Source organism: Electrona antarctica (assembly GCF_951216825.1).
Source record: "Electrona antarctica genome assembly, chromosome: 3".
Lineage (NCBI taxonomy): Eukaryota > Metazoa > Chordata > Actinopteri > Myctophiformes > Myctophidae > Electrona > Electrona antarctica.
The window spans coordinates 11,031,834-11,050,300 of NC_136808.1; the positions used below are offsets into that span (position 1 = coordinate 11,031,834).

General features: G+C 41.3%; 1 protein-coding gene across 1 annotated transcript in view; it reads right to left on the reverse strand.

The window, feature by feature from the left end:
* Positions 1-18,467, reverse strand: part of chs1 (chitin synthase 1) — a gene marked incomplete at both ends in the record, with an annotated part of 41,157 nt that overhangs the window by 10,143 nt on the left and 12,547 nt on the right. Inside the window, 21 exons of the mRNA XM_079496198.1 lie at positions 1,335-1,449; positions 2,433-2,537; positions 3,322-3,501; positions 5,244-5,359; positions 5,896-6,064; positions 6,514-6,714; positions 7,863-7,921; positions 8,801-8,976; positions 9,443-9,508; positions 9,698-9,845; positions 10,779-10,943; positions 12,367-12,462; positions 12,677-12,798; positions 13,036-13,132; positions 13,319-13,415; positions 13,549-13,726; positions 13,886-14,004; positions 15,739-15,814; positions 16,368-16,528; positions 16,831-17,032; positions 17,126-17,311. Of these exons, the coding sequence (XP_079352324.1) occupies positions 1,335-1,449; positions 2,433-2,537; positions 3,322-3,501; positions 5,244-5,359; positions 5,896-6,064; positions 6,514-6,714; positions 7,863-7,921; positions 8,801-8,976; positions 9,443-9,508; positions 9,698-9,845; positions 10,779-10,943; positions 12,367-12,462; positions 12,677-12,798; positions 13,036-13,132; positions 13,319-13,415; positions 13,549-13,726; positions 13,886-14,004; positions 15,739-15,814; positions 16,368-16,528; positions 16,831-17,032; positions 17,126-17,311 (2,834 nt within the window). The remainder of the gene's footprint in view (positions 1-1,334; positions 1,450-2,432; positions 2,538-3,321; positions 3,502-5,243; positions 5,360-5,895; positions 6,065-6,513; positions 6,715-7,862; positions 7,922-8,800; positions 8,977-9,442; positions 9,509-9,697; positions 9,846-10,778; positions 10,944-12,366; positions 12,463-12,676; positions 12,799-13,035; positions 13,133-13,318; positions 13,416-13,548; positions 13,727-13,885; positions 14,005-15,738; positions 15,815-16,367; positions 16,529-16,830; positions 17,033-17,125; positions 17,312-18,467) is intronic.

Below are 18,467 nucleotides of genomic sequence, written 5' to 3' on the forward strand. Positions count from 1 at the left end.
TGTTGATTTGACCCCCCAGCAGTCTGCCGTCACCCAGGTGGGGCCCTTTAGGGCGAGGTGGCTTCTCGCCCCCAGGGCGTCTTACTGGTAGGCCTATTCCAGTTTTAGGTGATAAGGTGACCACCGGAAACTACAACATGACGTCACTGAGCCGCGGTGGTAAGCGACTCACCGCTCACCCAAACACATCTCTCTTGTTTTGACTAAAACTACAACATGACGTCACTGAGCCGCGGTGGTAAGCGACTCACCGCTCACCCAAACACATCTCTCTTGTTTTGACTAAAACTACAACATGATGTCACTGAGCCGCGGTGGTAAGCGACTCACCGCTCACCCAAACACATCTCTCTTGTTTTGACTAAAACTACAACATGACGTCACTGAGCCGCGGTGGTAAGCGACTCACCGCTCAGCGCTCACCCAAACACATCTCTCTTGTTTTTACTAAGCACCGTTTCGGTGGTCACCTTATAACCTAAAACTGGAGTAATCAAACAGGCCTTTAAAACCCTGTAAGACCCGGATACATTTCTACTTGCAAAAAAGAGATTTCAACCTTACTACTACTTTGTACTACTAGGACTTATGTTAAAAAAATCACACCTGTGTGAACTGAGTGGTGTAAGGTCTGTCTGACGTAATGCAATCATGTCTGACGTAATGAAATCACACCCGGATGTGATTTCACAACTGGCCTTTTTTGTGCAGAGAAAATGACCACGGTTGCTAGGGTCATACAGTTCACCCGGGTGTGATTTAATTACGTCAGAAATTATTTTGAACATAGCAACCATGGTCATTTTTTTCTGCACACAAAAGCCAGTTGTAGGAGTGGTTTACACCACTCAAAAATATGTAAAAAAAAAAAAAAAAAGTTTAAATGAATATTTTATGCACATTTATAATAATTATTAAAATAATAATAATAATAAATTAATAATTTACATTCGGTGGATATCTTTCACAATAATACATGATACATGTTCTAGACATTCTAATGATCACACAAATATATGTATTACATGCATTTTAGTTACTTTTATCAGGGTTAAAGATTAAAGGTCATAGGTCAATTTTGATTAGAAATTACACTGAGTCCAGAGATTTTGAAGTTGTGTAAATTTGTGCCTCTGTGGGGGGTATTTATATGCAAATATCATGACCAATGGCATTGCAAGACTAAACAATGAACATCAATGATGATGTTTAGGTGAAAAAAGAATAGAAAAAAAATAAAAATAATTAAGTGATTAATTAAAATAAAAATGTTACCGAGAAGCATCGTTGGGTCTAGCATACATTGTAATAGTGATATAATAACAGTGTTTTACTTGGACTCCCTCGTGCCCCATGACACCACGTGCATGTTGACCAGAGAGTAGATAGTCAGCAGCAGGTACCCACTGGGAATACATATGAAGTACATCAGCCCGTAGATGATCATTCCTGTGGAATAATACATATGTATTACATCAGCCCGTATACAGTATATGATCATTCCTGTGGGACAGCATAGCATGATATTTAATACTTAATGACACCAGCTCATACCTTACATACATGATGATCGTCCATATCTAGGAAAATATTGCATTGTGTGTTTGTTTAATGTCTGTTAAGTTAAGTTAGTAGTTCAGTGTGTCTCTTTTTGAATGACCGGTTGAGGTCTCGAGGATGTATGATAATGTATAGGAGCAGCCTGTGGTAGTATACGTTACGTATATACATACACCCAACGGGCATGGGTCAGTACAAAATAATACCCTGTAACTACCTAAAAAAACACAACCCGTTGCAATGCAAAGCTTGTAGATTGATTGGCTATTGAATATTCCCCCCAGAATAGAGAGTATGTACATGCATGATTTTCCCATCAGGACACGCCCCCCTCATCTAGACAGAGTGGCAAAACATTGAGCAGCATGGAGTGTTGGAGTTTGGAAGCTGCGTACCACCTGTTTCTAAATGTCACATAATGCAGGAGGCAGCAAAATGTTGTGTTATTGTAAACAAGCACTTCCAAACTCTGACACTTAGAAATATAATCAAATGCAGGGCATTTCTTGACAGAAAGTATAGCTCATAACGTTTCTATGGTGGATTTTTATGAAACTAAAACTTTTCAGATATAGAAAGAGGATAATTCAAGCTTTTCGTACAGCTGCAATGTTGGTGAGTTTAACATTGTTTAATACAATCAGACAGGACTTTTCTGTTTGGATGAATGGGCTGTCAAGGCCAGAAAGTAGTTTTTTGCCACTTTGTGGGCGTTCCCGCATAACTTCCAGGTACGATGATGTCACGCGCATACCCTCTATTGGGATGCTACGATTTAAGTGATTCATATTTCATAATTTAGTATATAATAGATTATGTACATATCATAGCCTATTTATGTCATAAATTATACATCATATCACCAACCATACCAAACTCTTCAGGATGCAGAATTGCTGTCACCAAGTACATGACGGTCATGGAAACCAAGAAGACTCCGGTGGGGGTGAGGAAGGTGCCCTGCATCACCATGTCACCTGGAAGGTAAAACAAATATAACTAAAAGCTTTTAGTCTCTGTTATCAGGTATAATTGGAAGAAATTTGTCTTAGACAAAGGGCCTGCATGCAAACGTAGCCCTTATGCCCATTTGGCGCCGCAGAGCAGCGCCAAATACATCTTTCTTGCAACATCAAAGAAAAAAAACGTAAGTGTTAACCACTTAAGTCCTATAAAAGAGAAGAAGAAAATAGTGAAAAAGCTGACAGTCACAGGTATTCAACAGGTAGTCAACAGGTACAGTTGGAGGCCACCGAGTGGCGCGCTACGAGCTTTGTAGGTCTGCTATTTTTTTTAAATCGTGAAAATATTTATTTCAGAAAACTGGAGGATTTAGAAGGATCTTTTTAAATTTTGAGGTCAGGCCTAAATGGGTCAAATGATAAGGGACAATATCGGTGGCACCCAACTGTATGTTGGCTATTTTTGTTTGTTTGTTTGTTTGTTTGTTTGTTTTTTATAACCAACCCATACACTCCATATTATTCAAGTATGTCTTGACATAATTTCTAACCCCAGTGCGGTGGGTTGGAATTGATGGAGAGGCATGGCCCTGGATTATACAACACACTACACTAGATATACACATTGAATAACAATGTTTAGACTGTATCACGGCCTGCCTGCCAGCCAAAAAAACTACATTAAATAAATGATTTATTATGTACCATGCCGACAATGGTTGGAGGGAGGAGATGCTGCCTGCTGGTGATTATTAAGAAAACAAAAACAAACTAAGAACGGAGTGTCTTGTTTACCCACCGATGATTGAGAAGAATGACGCAGTCATGAGGAACGCATAGAAAACACTCATAATGGCAGCGATGGTGATCTGGGTGTTGGATTTGGTCACAAAGCAGATGATGATGTAGAACGTCGGAGGAATGCATGAGACCAGGATGGAGAGAGTGCCAGCCATCTTAAATACAAACTGGAATGCACCTGAGAGGAGGGAGGGAAGGAGGGAGAGAGCATGTGTTTAGTTAGACATATAGCAACAGTCGGACACAGCATCATGAGTCAGACACCCTCCCCCAAACCCTAACCTAACCCTAACCTCACAGGAAGCCACGGTGATTTTTAACAAGCAGCACAGGTGATTTTTAACAAGCAGCATGGGTGATTTTTAACAAGCAGCACAGGTGATTTTTAACGAGCAGCACGGGTGATTTTTAACAAGCAGCATGGGTGATTTTTAACAAGCAGCATGGGTGATTTTTAACAAGCAGCATGGGTGATTTTTAACAAGCAGCACAGGTGATTTTTAACGAGCAGCACGGGTGATTTTTAACAAGCAGCATGGGTGATTTTTAACAAGCAGCACGGGTGATTTTTAACAAGCAGCATGGGTGATTTTTAACAAGCAGCATGGGTGATTTTTAACAAGCAGCATGGGTGATTTTTAACAAGCAGCATGGGTGATTTTTAACGAGCAGCATGGGTGATTTTTAACAAGCAGCATGGGTGATTTTTAACAAGCAGCATGGGTGATTTTTAACAAGCAGCATGGGTGATTTTTAACAAGCAGCATGGGTGATTTTTAACAAGCAGCACAGGTGATTTTTAACGAGCAGCACGGGTGATTTTTAACAAGCAGCATGGGTGATTTTTAACAAGCAGCACGGGTGATTTTTAACAAGCAGCATGGGTGATTTTTAACAAGCAGCATGGGTGATTTTTAACAAGCAGCATGGGTGATTTTTAACAAGCAGCATGGGTGATTTTTAACGAGCAGCATGGGTGATTTTTAACAAGCAGTATGGGTGATTTTTAACAAGCAGCATGGGTGATTTTTAACAAGCAGCATGGGTGATTTTTAACAAGCAGCATGGGTGATTTTTAACAAGCAGCATGGGTGATTTTTAACGAGCAGCATGGGTGATTTTTAACAAGCAGCATGGGTGATTTTTAACGAGCAGCACGGGTGATTTTTAACAAGCAGCATGGGTGATTTTTAACAAGCAGCATGGGTGATTTTTAACAAGCAGCATGGGTGATTTTTAACAAGCAGCATGGGTGATTTTTAACGAGCAGCATGGGTGATTTTTAACAAGCAGCACGGGTGAATTTTAACAAGCAGCATGGGTGATTTTTAACAAGCAGCATGGGTGATTTTTAACAAGCAGCATGGGTGATTTTTAACGAGCAGCATGGGTGATTTTTAACAAGCAGCATGGGTGATTTTTAACGAGCAGCATGGGTGATTTTTAACAAGCAGCATGGGTGATTTTTAACAAGCAGCATGGGTGATTTTTAACAAGCAGCACGGGTGAATTTTAACAAGCCTTTACATTGTGAACTCAGAACAAGAAGACGTAAAAGTGACACCAAATTAGGAAAAACGTTTGGTAAGAACATAGAAATAGACTAGCTGGCTCCAGCCACGGCCATTAAAAAAAAGTGAAACGAAATGAAAATTCAGGCTGAGTGTCAGCTAGGCTAAGATAGACTCCTTGTAGACCTAATCAGCTATAGCGTAGACCTAATTGGCATGCCGACGATAACAAAGAGAGCACAACACTTAATATTTAGGGCAGACGATGACCACTGTGAATGTATAATGCAGACGTTTCATAGCAGAGAACTGAAGCTATACCGTACTGTGCCTGTTATCATCAGCGTCACAGAGGCGGGTCCTACTGTACCTGCTATCATCAGCGTCACAGAGGCGGGTCCTACTGTACCTGCTATCATCAGCGTCACAGAGGCGGGTCCCAGGATAGAGGAACCCACAGTGAACATCTGGTAGAAGATGTACAGATGAGAGATGGAGGTGTTCCTCTTCACGGTCTCCGCACCACTGGAATACAAATCACAACCTTAATGATAATGTATAATAACTAACAACAACCGTATAATGTCTGTGTCGATTCTGTCCAAGTGTCCCCATGAGTAATCCTTTGAAGCCAATGGGTCCTTTGAAGCACACAGATTCAGTGACACCCAAGTTTGAACTATAGGTTGGTCGGACACCCTACATTCTTTTCGTTATTACAGTTGGGTGCCACCGATATTGTCCCTTATCATTTGACTCATTTAGGCCTGACCTCAACATTTTTAAAAATCCTTCTAAATCCTCCAGTTTTCTGAAATAAATATTTTCACGATTTTTCAAAAATAGCAGACCTACAAGCTCGTAGCGCGCCACTCGGTGGCGCGCTATGAGCTTGTAGATCTGCTATTTTTCAATAGCTAAATTATAACATAATGTTTAAAACACCAAAAGGGGTTTTGCGCAGATCACGCAAACCTCAGCAAAAAGAAAAGGACAATATCGATGGCCTCCAACTGTATGTGTCCCAATAATAACAAAAAGAATGACGCCATCCTATTGACCTTGCCAGAAGATCCAGTGTGTTAGCCAGCGTAGAAGGACCCCAGCGCCTTCTCTGGTTGTAAAACTCTTTGAACTCCTGCGGAGAGTTGGTGTATGCGTCTGATGCAGCATTGTACTCCACACGCCACCCTTGCATGAGTAACAGCGTACACAGCCAGCGGTCTTCCCCTATAAATAGAGAGAGAGAGAGTGACACAGTGATATCACAGAGATATCAGTGCGTGCGTGCGTGCGTGCGTGCGTGCGTGCGTGCGTGCGTGCGTGCGTGTGTGCGTGCGTGCGTGCGATCTGCTATTTTTGCTATATTCGAATTGAAATCTTGAATAATTTTTTGCTATTTTTTTATTGGAATCCTGAAAATTAACATTCTTATGAAATTTCAAATGCCTTTAATTATACTTATACTAATTTAGACTGAAGTAATTAAAGCGGGTCATGTTTGCATGTTGTGTTGTAAACAGCTGAAACCAATATTATATCAGTATTCTGACATTAACCTGAGGGCCACCTTAAGGTGGGGGCCGCATGTGGCCCCCGGGCCGCCAGTTGCCCATGTATGCTATAGTGTTATTGGTTTTGTGTGAGTGTTCATTCACATCAGCGTGCGTTACACCAACCTTGGTCATACTGGACGTATTCGGAGGCCCTGGTTGCGGTCGTGGTGTACCTCTTCATCACATTGTCGTCCATCAAGGCCGACCCTCGGAACAAGCTGAAGCACCCTGGACTGCACAGCACCGAGCCGAACACGTGCTCCGATGTCTTCTGGAGCCAGTGGCCCACTGCATACTCAAACTTCTGGTACCACACCATGGGACCTGGGCAGGAACCAGGGGTGGAAGTATGCTCTTTTTTACTTACCGTACGTAAGTAAAAGCATCAATATGACAATATAGAAATACTATGTTACAAGTAAAAGTCTGGAATTCAAAATATACTTGTAGTAAAAGTGCATAAAGTGTACCAAAAGTACTTGTTATGCAGAATGTCATTTCAAGTTTTCAAATGTATAGCAATTTTTGGAAAATAGACGATCTACGAGCTCAAAATGTGTGAGCTTGTAGATTGGCTATTTTCAAATGGCCAAAATGTACAGTATGGGCTGAAGTGGTTAATCTATGTTTAGTAATAATAATCAAAATCTGCAAAGTAACTAGTAACTCAAAGTTTTCAAAGAAATCTCGTGGAGTAAACATACAATAATTGTCTCTGAGATGTAGTGGAGTGTAGTAAAAGTAGGCTATTGGAAATTGGAATTACTCAAGTTGTACTTAAATAAATGTAAATGGTAAATGGTGCATTTATATAGCGCCTTTATCCAAGGCGCATTACATAGATTGTGCATTACATTCACCCATTCACACACACATTCATACACCGATGGCAGCAGAAACCATGCAAGGCACCAACCAGCACATCAGGAGCAATTAGGGGTTCAGTGTCTTGCTCAAGGACCCTTCTACACTAACTCTGTGGGAGCCCAGGACATTTGTACTCACCCATCGGTACATTGTTCTTTTACAGGACATTTGTACTCACCCATCGGTACATTGTTCTGTTACAGGACATTTGTACTCACCCATCGGTACATTGTTCTGTTACAGGACATTTGTACTCACCCATCGGTACATTGTTCTGTTACAGGACATTTGTACTCACCCATCGGTACATTGTTCTGTTACAGGACACTCACCCATCGGTAGTTTGTTCTGTTACAAGACATTTGTACTCACCCATCTGTACATTGTTTTGTTACAGGACATTTGTACTCACCCATCGGTAGATTGTTCTGTTACTGGACATTTGTACTCACCCATCGGTACATTGTTCTGTTACAGGACATACTCACCCATCGGTAGATTGTTCTGTTACAGGACATTTGTACTCACCCATCGGTACATTGTTCTGTTACAGGACATACTCACCCATCGGTAGATTGTTCTGTTACAGGTACATTTGTACTCACCCATGCCAGTCGGGTGTATTCTACCACAGGCTGCTCCGACGTTCGCATACATCCTCAACCTGTCAATCAAAAACAGTTCCTGGAGATCGATGTGTTTCATTTTGGACACACTCAATTTCTAACTCAGAAATGCAATATAACAGACACACTGAAAACAAACAAACCAAGTTCATTCCTTTTTAAAGATGGAGTGCCGGGAGCAGGATAGAAAACAAGCAATATCAACTAGCGTCCCTGAGTGTTGCTAATCACTGCTCTAAGAAACAAAATAATTGGAATAAAATGATGAGCTGGTTCACTTTCTGACAATCTAATTAGAACAAAATGAACTGGACAACCTACCTATCAACAAGGTCAACGCTATGGGAGAGAGTGTCTCTCAAAAGTGTTGCAGTAATTAGCACATCAGTCAATCAGTAAAATAATTAATTACATCTTGTGGGGCTGCGCAGATCAGTTCAGTTAGTCACTCCTAGTTAGTTAGTTCCGGAGACCACCAGTTGTCCTCAAGGGGATTCCAGGTGGTCCCCAGCTAAATGGAGTTGGTAACCAAATGGACCCTTATCGATCTTTAACTCTTGAGAGTGTAAAATGAAACCAAATGGACCCTCACGGTCCATTTGGTTTAATGTTACGCTCTCAAGAGTTAAATTATTGTTAACATCTGCATTCAAATACTTACGTTAATTTACAAGAAGTCTACACAATTAAGAGAATGTAGAATACTTGTTATTTTAATCAATGCTTGCCTGTTATCTCTTCTATGGTATACAACATCAATACAGTACATATTCTTTAGTTTTGGGTCTGCAAGGCTAAATGTCATCAAATGCAGAATAAATAATGGACCTTGATATGAAAATGGTCGAAAACCACATTAGTTAGTTAGTTAGTTAGTTAGTTAGTTAGTTAGTTAGTTAATGAGTTGTCTAACTAACCTGTCTACTAGCAGGATCAGTGCTTTGGGCTGGAAGTCGGTGTCTCCATCCAACGCCATGATGTATGTGTTCTCGTCTGAGATGTATTTCCTCTTGGTGTCGTTGTCGTACTGAGGCAACAGGAAACTCTCTCCATCCAGAGAGATCAAACTGGCTCTGCATGGATTATTCTGGCGCTGCATGTGCACACACAACGTATACATACAACACACTCATCATTCGTTTTTTTAAGCAGTTTAAACACACATAATGGTAAATACTGCACAGGTATGTGCAGTATGTTGTACATGTACAACAAAGGCACAAGTAAGAAAAAATAAAAGTCAGACTTGGACTTAAAAATAGGGATGTGGTACTACAATATTGTTTTTTCGTGCTTGGAATATAGAACTACTCAACCTGTACAAGCAAGCAAATGCACACACGTGCACGCAGCCGCCCACACACACATACATGATGCGCACACTGGCATTGCATAAGTCAACTGACTGTTACAGCACGCACTCACTCACGCACGCGCGCGCGCACACGCACACGCACACGCGCACGCGCACACACACACACACACACACACACACACACACACACACACACACACACACACACACACACACACACACACACACACAATAATGACCTTACTTGGATTTTCTGGGGGTTCTTGACAATATAGCCCTTGTAGCCCAGTAGATAATACAGGTACATAATCTGAATGCACACATAACATATAGGATTATTTATACAGTATTAGTTATACACGATTATTTGTATTGATCATCAGATTATAACAATTCACTTCAGGGCGAATTAATGAACACAGATTGACGTGACTGTGTATATAGCTGCTGAACAGCTCTATCCCACTTCACAAGGATGCCGCCCACCCATACTGCATACCTGGGACCAGCGCTTTTTGTTCCTGATGAGGGCTTTGTCTTTGAGGTGGATGTACAGCATGTTGCCCTCTGGCATGATGCACATCAGCCTGCCTCCGTACGGCGTCTCGATGATCGACACGTCATCTGGTTCTTTATTGGTAAAAACTCTGGATGGATGGATGGATGGATGGATGGATGGATGGATGGATGGATGGATGGATGGATGGATGGATGGATGGGAGCAATGGATTGATGAATAGATAGATATGGTCCGGCAGCCGACAGGCTTCTTTTGTTTAAAGTGGGAAATTTGGTGTATATATAGTCTTTTTTATTGGCCTAACATATTGTCTATATACTGTACATATTCATGAATCCACTTGCTGACCGGCTGTCGGTATTGGGCAATTATTTTTTATAGGGGTTGCTTGTGACCCTACCATTACCATCCTATGGCACGCAAAAATGTCAAACTTCCCTTATGCTTTAAGTAGCATGCTAAATTAGGGGGTTTTCATGATTCTGAATCCATTCCACGCATTTGTTTTGCACAAAATAGACTCCTTTGCACAAAATACAGCCATAGCCACTTGACGTCTATGGCCGTTTTTAGCCCAAGGAGTGTTTTTGTGTAAAACTAATGCTTGGAATGGATTCAGAATCATGAAGTTTGACATGTCACATGCTACTTAAAGCATGAGGAAAGTTTGACATTTTTGACATTTTTGTCACACCCTATAAAAACATTTCCCGATACCGACAGCCGGTCAGCAAGTGGATTCATGAATATATGTATATAGACAATATTTTAGGCCAATAAAAAAGACTATATACCAAATTTCCCACCCGTCCACGCCGGCTGCCGGACTAATAATGGATAGACAAATACCAAAGGGACAGATCGCATGCGCGCACGCACGCACGCGCGCGCGCACACACACACACACACACACACACACACACACACACACACACACACACACACACACACACACACACACACACACACACACACACACACACACATACACACACATACACACACACACACACACACACCATATAATGTGCGCATACATGAGCCAGGCATACAATCTCACCTGTAAACCTCGATAATGACATTGATCAAGTCATTAACGTATTCGTTCACCAGCCTTTTCCCAGAACACTTTTCCTTCATGAAGGAATCGTCCACGTAAATGTGACACTCAAAGTCAAAGCAGTCTTTGTGCTCCTCCTTGGGATCACCTCGGTACCGGTCCAGCCTGAGACAATGAGGACAGTTTCGTATTTTGAATAATATATAAGAAAAGTGAAGGAAGCCTGTGATCATTATTAGACATGTCTCATGTTTGTTCTGCTGCCATGTCAGTTCATCACAGTGGTCCTTGTGGTCCCCAGCTAAATGATGGAGAGTTGGTAACCAAATGGACCCTTATTACATTAGATTTTTAACTCTTGAGAGCGCAAAATACATGTCCATTTGGTTTAATGTTATGATCTCAAGAGTTACATTTTTAAATAGAATATAAAATAATAGCTTTTTTTCGATCAACGTTTGCCTGTTATCTCTCCTATGTCACTGGTAACATCAATACAGCATGGAATTGTGGACAAAATCTTATCCAACGATAACAAGATATTCTTTAGTTTTGGGTCTTGAGAAGCTATACCGTAAGTCTCATCAAATGGTGGTCCGTGAATCAAATGCAGCAGCCGTAATGGGCCTTGATATGAAAAAGGTTGAAAACCGTCGGTGTAGCGAACAGACATGTAGTTGTCATTATGGTACTAGTGTAGCGAACAGACATGTAGTTGTCATTATGGTACTAGTGTAGCGAACAGACATGTAGTTGTCATTATGGTACTAGTGTAGCGAACAGACATGTAGTTGTCATTAGGTACTAGTGAACAGACATGTAGTTGTCATTATGGTACTAGTGAACAGACATGTAGTTGTCATTATGGTACTAGTGCCAACAGAACAGACATGTAGTTGTCATTATGGTACTAGTGTAGCGAACAGACATGTAGTTGTCATTATGGTACTAGTGTAGCGAACAGACATGTACAGTAGTTGTCATTATGGTACTAGTGTAGCGAACAGACATGTAGTTGTCATTATGGTACTAGTGTAGCGAACAGACATGTACAGTAGTTGTCATTATGGTACTAGTGTAGCGAACAGACATGTAGTTGTCATTATGGTACTAGTGTAGCGAACAGACATGTAGTTGTCATTATGGTACTAGTGCCAACAGAACAGACATGTAGTTGTCATTATGGTACTAGTGCCAACAGAACAGACATGTAGTTGTCATTATGGTACTAGTGCCAACAGAACAGACATGTAGTTGTCATTATGGTACTAGTGTAGCAAACAGACATGTAGTTGTCATTATGGTACTAGTGTAGCGAACAGACATGTAGTTGTCATTATGGTACTAGTGTAGCAAACAGACATGTAGTTGTCATTATGGTACTAGTGTAGCGAACAGACATGTAGTTGTCATTATGGTACTAGTGTAGCGAACAGACATGTACAGTAGTTGTCATTATGGTACTAGTGTAGCGAACAGACATGTAGTTGTCATTATGGTACTAGTGTAGCGAACAGACATGTAGTTGTCATTATGGTACTAGTGTAGCGAACAGACATGTAGTTGTCATTATGGTACTAGTGCCAACCTGAACATGGACGTGAGGATCTTCAGCATCTCGTCGTAGGTCTCGTGCCACATTGTGGCACATAGATAGATGACACAGTTCTCTATGTCGTCATGGCTGGAGAGGAGAGGAGCGTGTAAAAGATGGACGGAAATATGAACGTGCGTTTATTAAACATGAAAAGGTTGGTGATACAAAGTGGTTACGTCTCTGTCTGTCTGTCAGCATGAATGAATGGACATCCTCTATACTCAGTCTACTTGCATCCTAGTGAAATATTTTATCAATGTGACAATGTTTTGTGAAATGTACTAATAATGAAGCCTCACACCTCTCCTGGTTACGGGCACGGGCCACTTTCATCTTGGTGTTGAGAAGCAGGGACAGGTCGATGAACGATGACTCGTAGAGACGACGAACAAACAGCTGAGAGGTTCTCTCTATACGTTGGACCTGAAGAGATGTGCAGAAACACACTCGTAATCCTGTGTGTCTAATAGTAACCACCAGTAGATCCCACATGTCTTATCGAAATCCATATAACCTATAGGAAAAATGCTTCCTTGATTCATAGATGGGTTGGTGATCTGTGACCCATGCAGCACAGCAGTACAATCTTCTATAATGTCGATAGAGTTGCGTGTGTGCGTGCGAGTGTGTGTTTGTGTGTGTGCATGTTTGTGTGCATACCTTGATCTTCCAGACGTAGTAGGTACATGAGACGAAGCCCAACCACATACACGCTCCCTCCAGGGCCAACATGGAAAAAGGCCATTGCAGATAGGAGCTGTATCGAATGCATTTATCAATACATGAATCCATTTGATTTGTGAAACAAACACCAAACAACTCTCACACACACACCAACATTTATGCTCTATATACCACCATGGATTATTTCGCATGCATGCATGCACCCACGCACCCATGCATGCACGCACGCACACGCGAGCACGCACGCACGCACACATACCTGTTTAGCGAGGTTCGACAGATGCTCCTGGTGATCTCTAACAGGACCACTGGAGTGGTGTTCTTATGACTCATATAGACCAGGCTGTCACAAAACTCTGTAAATAGATAATAACAATAATAACTATAATAAGAATTATAATAAACTTTATTTTTATACTGACCTTTATTTCTAGCACTTTTCATGACATGCAATGCAGCTCAAAGATAGATCATACCGTATAAACTCACCCATGATGCTTGTGTACTTGTGTCCGTTCAGTTCTTTTGCTTGGGTCAGGAAGAGAATAAGCCCCACGATCAGCACCGTAGGTCCAGTGCTGGTTAGCGGCAGAGCAAAACTCATCTTGACTGAATGGATCTTACATGCCACCACTCCAAACCAATGACATGCTGCTGAGCAGAATGCCTGAGATGAAGGAAAATCAATCAATCAATCAATCAGTCAGTCAGTCAGTCAGTCAGTCAGTCAGTCAGTCAGTCAGTCAGTCAGTCAGTCAGTCAGTCAGTCTGCCTGCCTGCCTGCCTGCCTGCCTGCCTGCCTGCCTGCCTGTACTCAGCCACCCACCTGTAAGAAGAACAGTCCCAGTCCTATCTCCAGCACTCCCCCATCGTCACCCGTCATGTTGAAGTCATCCCAGACGATATTGTTCTGGATCACAGCGTGATAGAGCAGGTACACTCCTCCTATTAATACAGAGGGATATGATAGTAAACATGATAGAGCAGGTACACTGCTCCTATTAATACAGAGGGATATGATAGTAAACATGATAGAGCAGGTACACTGCTCCTATTAATACAGAGGGATATGATAGTAAACATGATAGAGCAGGTACACTGCTCCTATTAATACAGAGGGATATGATAGTAAACATGATAGAGCAGGTACACTGCTCCTATTAATACAGGAGGATATGATAGTAAACATGATAGAGCAGGTACACTCCTCCTATTAATACAGGAGGATATGATAGTAAACATGATAGAGCAGGTACACTGCTCCTATTAATACAGGAGGATATGATAGTAAACATGATAGAGCAGGTACACTGCTCCTAGTAATACAGTAGGATATGATAGTAAACATGATAGAGCAGGTACACTGCTCCTATTAATACAGGAGGATATGATAGTAAACATGATAGAGCAGGTACACTGCTCCTATTAATACAGGAGGATATGATAGTAAACATGATAGAGCAGGTACACTGCTCCTAGTAATACAGGAGGATATGATAGTAAACATGATAGAGCAGGTACACTGCTCCTATTAATACAGAGGGATAGTAAACATGATAGAGCAGGTACACTGCTCCTATATATTAATACAAACACGTACACGCATACACGCAGTATAATGATGAATAGAATAGACTGGAATGACATGCAGTATAAAACCATACCTAACTGAACAGAGAACAAGGACAGGACTTAGTAGACTAGTAGGGGCAGGGTAGAGGAAAAACATGCATGCATACTTTATGACTAAGTATTGTTTATACTTGACACAATTACAAGGCAAGGGGTTACAGTATATTATTTCATTTCTTATAGATACAATTCCATTCACCATTTGTGGCAACAGATATTCACAGCAGGTGAATTGCAATATTATTATTGCAATATTATTATGAATGGTATAATAAATTATATATATATATATATATATAAAATGTGTATTGTATGTTATGTATAGACACTACTGTATATGATCATGACATGCCTCATCTGTTTCATTTGGTCATTAGTAATCTATGTTTGATGAATCAATCGTGAATCAATCGTGTATTCTTTTTTCTCATGATTTTGTAACCCATTTTCACCCCTGTGTCATTATCTAATGTGATCCTGGGCTCTACACACCATCCGCCAACCTGGGGAGAGCAACGGACTTGAACACATGCTTCCTTCATGCATGAGTGTCCAAGTTGCTCCTTTACACCTGACAGGGGGGAGTTTCCCTGGTTGGACGCGTGGAAGGAACACGTTATTCCAACCAGTTCCTTTTCCCTCCATCAGGCTGGCCAGGGCAAGGCAGTTTAGAGACCAGGATTACTGCAGGATTTTTTGTGAGGGTACCTACCATAGGGGACACGGGGAGAACATGCAAACTCCACACAGAAAGGCCCTTTCGCCAACCCCACCTCGGGTATGGGCACTGATGACGCGGACGAGAGAACACGCCACCAGTACCCACAGCGTCCCGAGCGGGAATCAAACCTAGGACCTTCTAGCTGTGAGGCAACAGCACTACCGACTGTGCCACCATGCCCCAAAGAATCGTGTATTGTTGATGAACAATATACTGTACATCATTTCTTTTCTTGCTTTTTTTTTTTTTTTTGGTCCAAAAGTACTGTACCTCCACTGGTGGATCACGGAAGCCCTAGTATAATGGATACAAAGGGACATGCTTACCGATCACCAGTATCCGTAAAATGCTACTGATGACAAACACAAAGTCCCTGAATCCATCTAACTCTGACAAAACCTCCTGCAGAGAGAGAGAGAGAGAGAGAGAGAGAGAGAAAGAGAGAGAGAGAGAGAGAGAGAGAGAGAGAGAATATGACCAGAGGAGAGATATTTACATTCATACATGGAAATGTGTCTTCACAATTTGAACTTTCTGCAGGCGTCTGTGAGTTTAAGGTTGATAGTTTACTTTACCAAAGTATTCCTTGGCATTGTGGCAGCTTGTTCATTTTCATAAATAATTTAATGGAAGATGGAAAATTACAGCAGGGATTCGTGCATAAAATGACACAGCCTGCAAAGAAACTTTAGGCTTTAGTCGTGGGTCTTTTTTATGACGTTTATTTACTCTGCTGCAGAACTCAAAACTTAGTTACGTGGAACCATATCGGTATAGAAACGCTTTAACATCACCCCTCTTTTTCTATCAACCCAATGGCCCAAACAAACCTCTGTTCCCCATGTTCAATGAGCTCATGTCAAAAATAACATTCTAAAAGTTCCCAAATTAATTCTGCAAAATTTATTTGGGAACTTTTAGTGCGTGCGTTCGGGCGTGTTGACATGCCCTATACCTGCATGCTGTTGGCGGCTTGCACTGGGTTTTCCCACCAGCAGAGCGAAACGAGGATCGAGGCGAAAATTCCAACTCCAACGTAAATGAAACAGTCATTCTTCTGATTGTCCACAAATGAGTCCACACGGACATAGTAGTCCACTGCAAGGAGGCAGTAACCTGGTTGGATGATTGGTTAGTTAGTTAGTTAGTTAGTTAGTTAGTTAGTTAGTTAGTTAGTTAGTTAGTTAGTTAGTTAGTTAGTTTGCACAATACCGTTAGGGTAGCACTTTATAATAACTATACACTACTAAGCATTAGTTAAGCATTAGTAAATACTTAATTATCATCATCATTATCGTGAATTCATCATTAGTAAAGCTTTGAGAATCTTAAGACAAGCACATTATCAAACTCGTCTTACAGCCAACACATTGCAAACAACAACAAGTGTGCTAGCTGGTAAAGAGAGGTGACGTTACCAGCTAGTACGAGGACGAGCGAGCATACGGGAAACACTATTTTCCACGCTTCTCTCTGGAGTCTGAATACTATTTGTAGTACAGAAGACACGATGCAGACTCCCCCGGTGATGAAGAGATTAGTCAACACATCAAACTGAGGCATGACGATGAGCACCAGGATGGAGGTTCCCAGAGAGACCAGGCACTCAATGGCACAAATCTGGAAGATAATGTTTATATTATTAGAAGTATAGTAAGTTCTTTGTTTTGTTTCGGAGCTAAACAAGCTGTACAGTATGTGGCGAACACTTACACTTCCCATGGTTTTCATGTTGGGCGTTACACAACTCTTGAAGCCACACCTCCACAGTGACTTGAGGAACACCAGGAAGTTGGGGCAGACAAGGCTAAACACCAGCATCAGCATGTAGAACTGTTTATCTTTTTGGGAACGCATGGAATAGTCACTGGACAGTGTAGACAGCACCAATAGTGAGCCCTGCATGATTGGAAAGACATTTAGAACATTAAGCATGTTTTAGTTAACCAATAAGGTCCTTTTTACATCCCATGGGCTGAAACTCTTTGGTCATGTTGTTCAATAATGTTTTGGAATGTAAAACAAAGTAATTGAGTCTGACACGTCTGCTATGGGAAATAGGAAGGCATTGTGCCGTGACTTAATGTGTTTCGGAACCGGTTATAATCTTGGAGAATTGAATGCTTTGTCATCATTGTTGTAATGATGATAGCCACTCATTCTAACAAGGAAGTTGGACAACAAATCAGCTTTGATTGGACACAGACAGGGAAGAAAACTGAAGGATTGTTGTAGTTTTGTAGATGTGTCTGAGTATCTCTGACTAACTCTCGTCTCTCTACAAAGCTTTCCCTCTTTGTGTTGTTTTCTGTTGCTTTATCTCTCCCTCTTCCTGTTTTATTTTCTCTCACTCTGTCTTTCTCCTTCTCAGAAACTGAGACAGAGTACAACAGACACAGAAAGAGAACAGCTGGAAAGAGAAAGTGTTGGTACGAACTACGAAGTGATAAAGTGACCCTGCCCTACCATAACTAACAATAATACAGAGTGCATGTTGCCAAAGGGAAGGTCAGCATATCAGTGAGAGATATGGTTGCTTACATGACATTCTGAACTGATTTTTATAAACACAACTAGGAAAATGTGCTCCTCGGCGAACAGGTCACTGTTTACTACAGGTTTACTACCAGGCCAGCTGGCCACTGGTAGTAAAAGTAAATTGTAGCCAATCAGGATGGAATATGAAAAATCAGATCCGTCTTGATCACATGACCATAGAGATGATGTGTACCGATTTGCGTGATGTTTCGACAAAATCTGTAGGAGTAATATCAAATGTGTTTTTCTAAAATCGGCCTCCTGGTGGCGCTATAACAGGCCGATGTGATGCGATTTGGGGCAGGGTTTCAGCTCTGGCCTACAGGGCAGAACACGGACAGGCCTAGCAAAGACAATTAGACATGGACTGTTTGACAAAAAATAATAATTAGCAAACTTGACTTAACTTTCTGGTTCGATCAAAACTTGATTCAGGTTATGTGGTTTGTAACTGTCAGTGTCACTTCCCTGTTAGTATAGGACTATACAATTTATTTTTATTTTATGCTATACCACA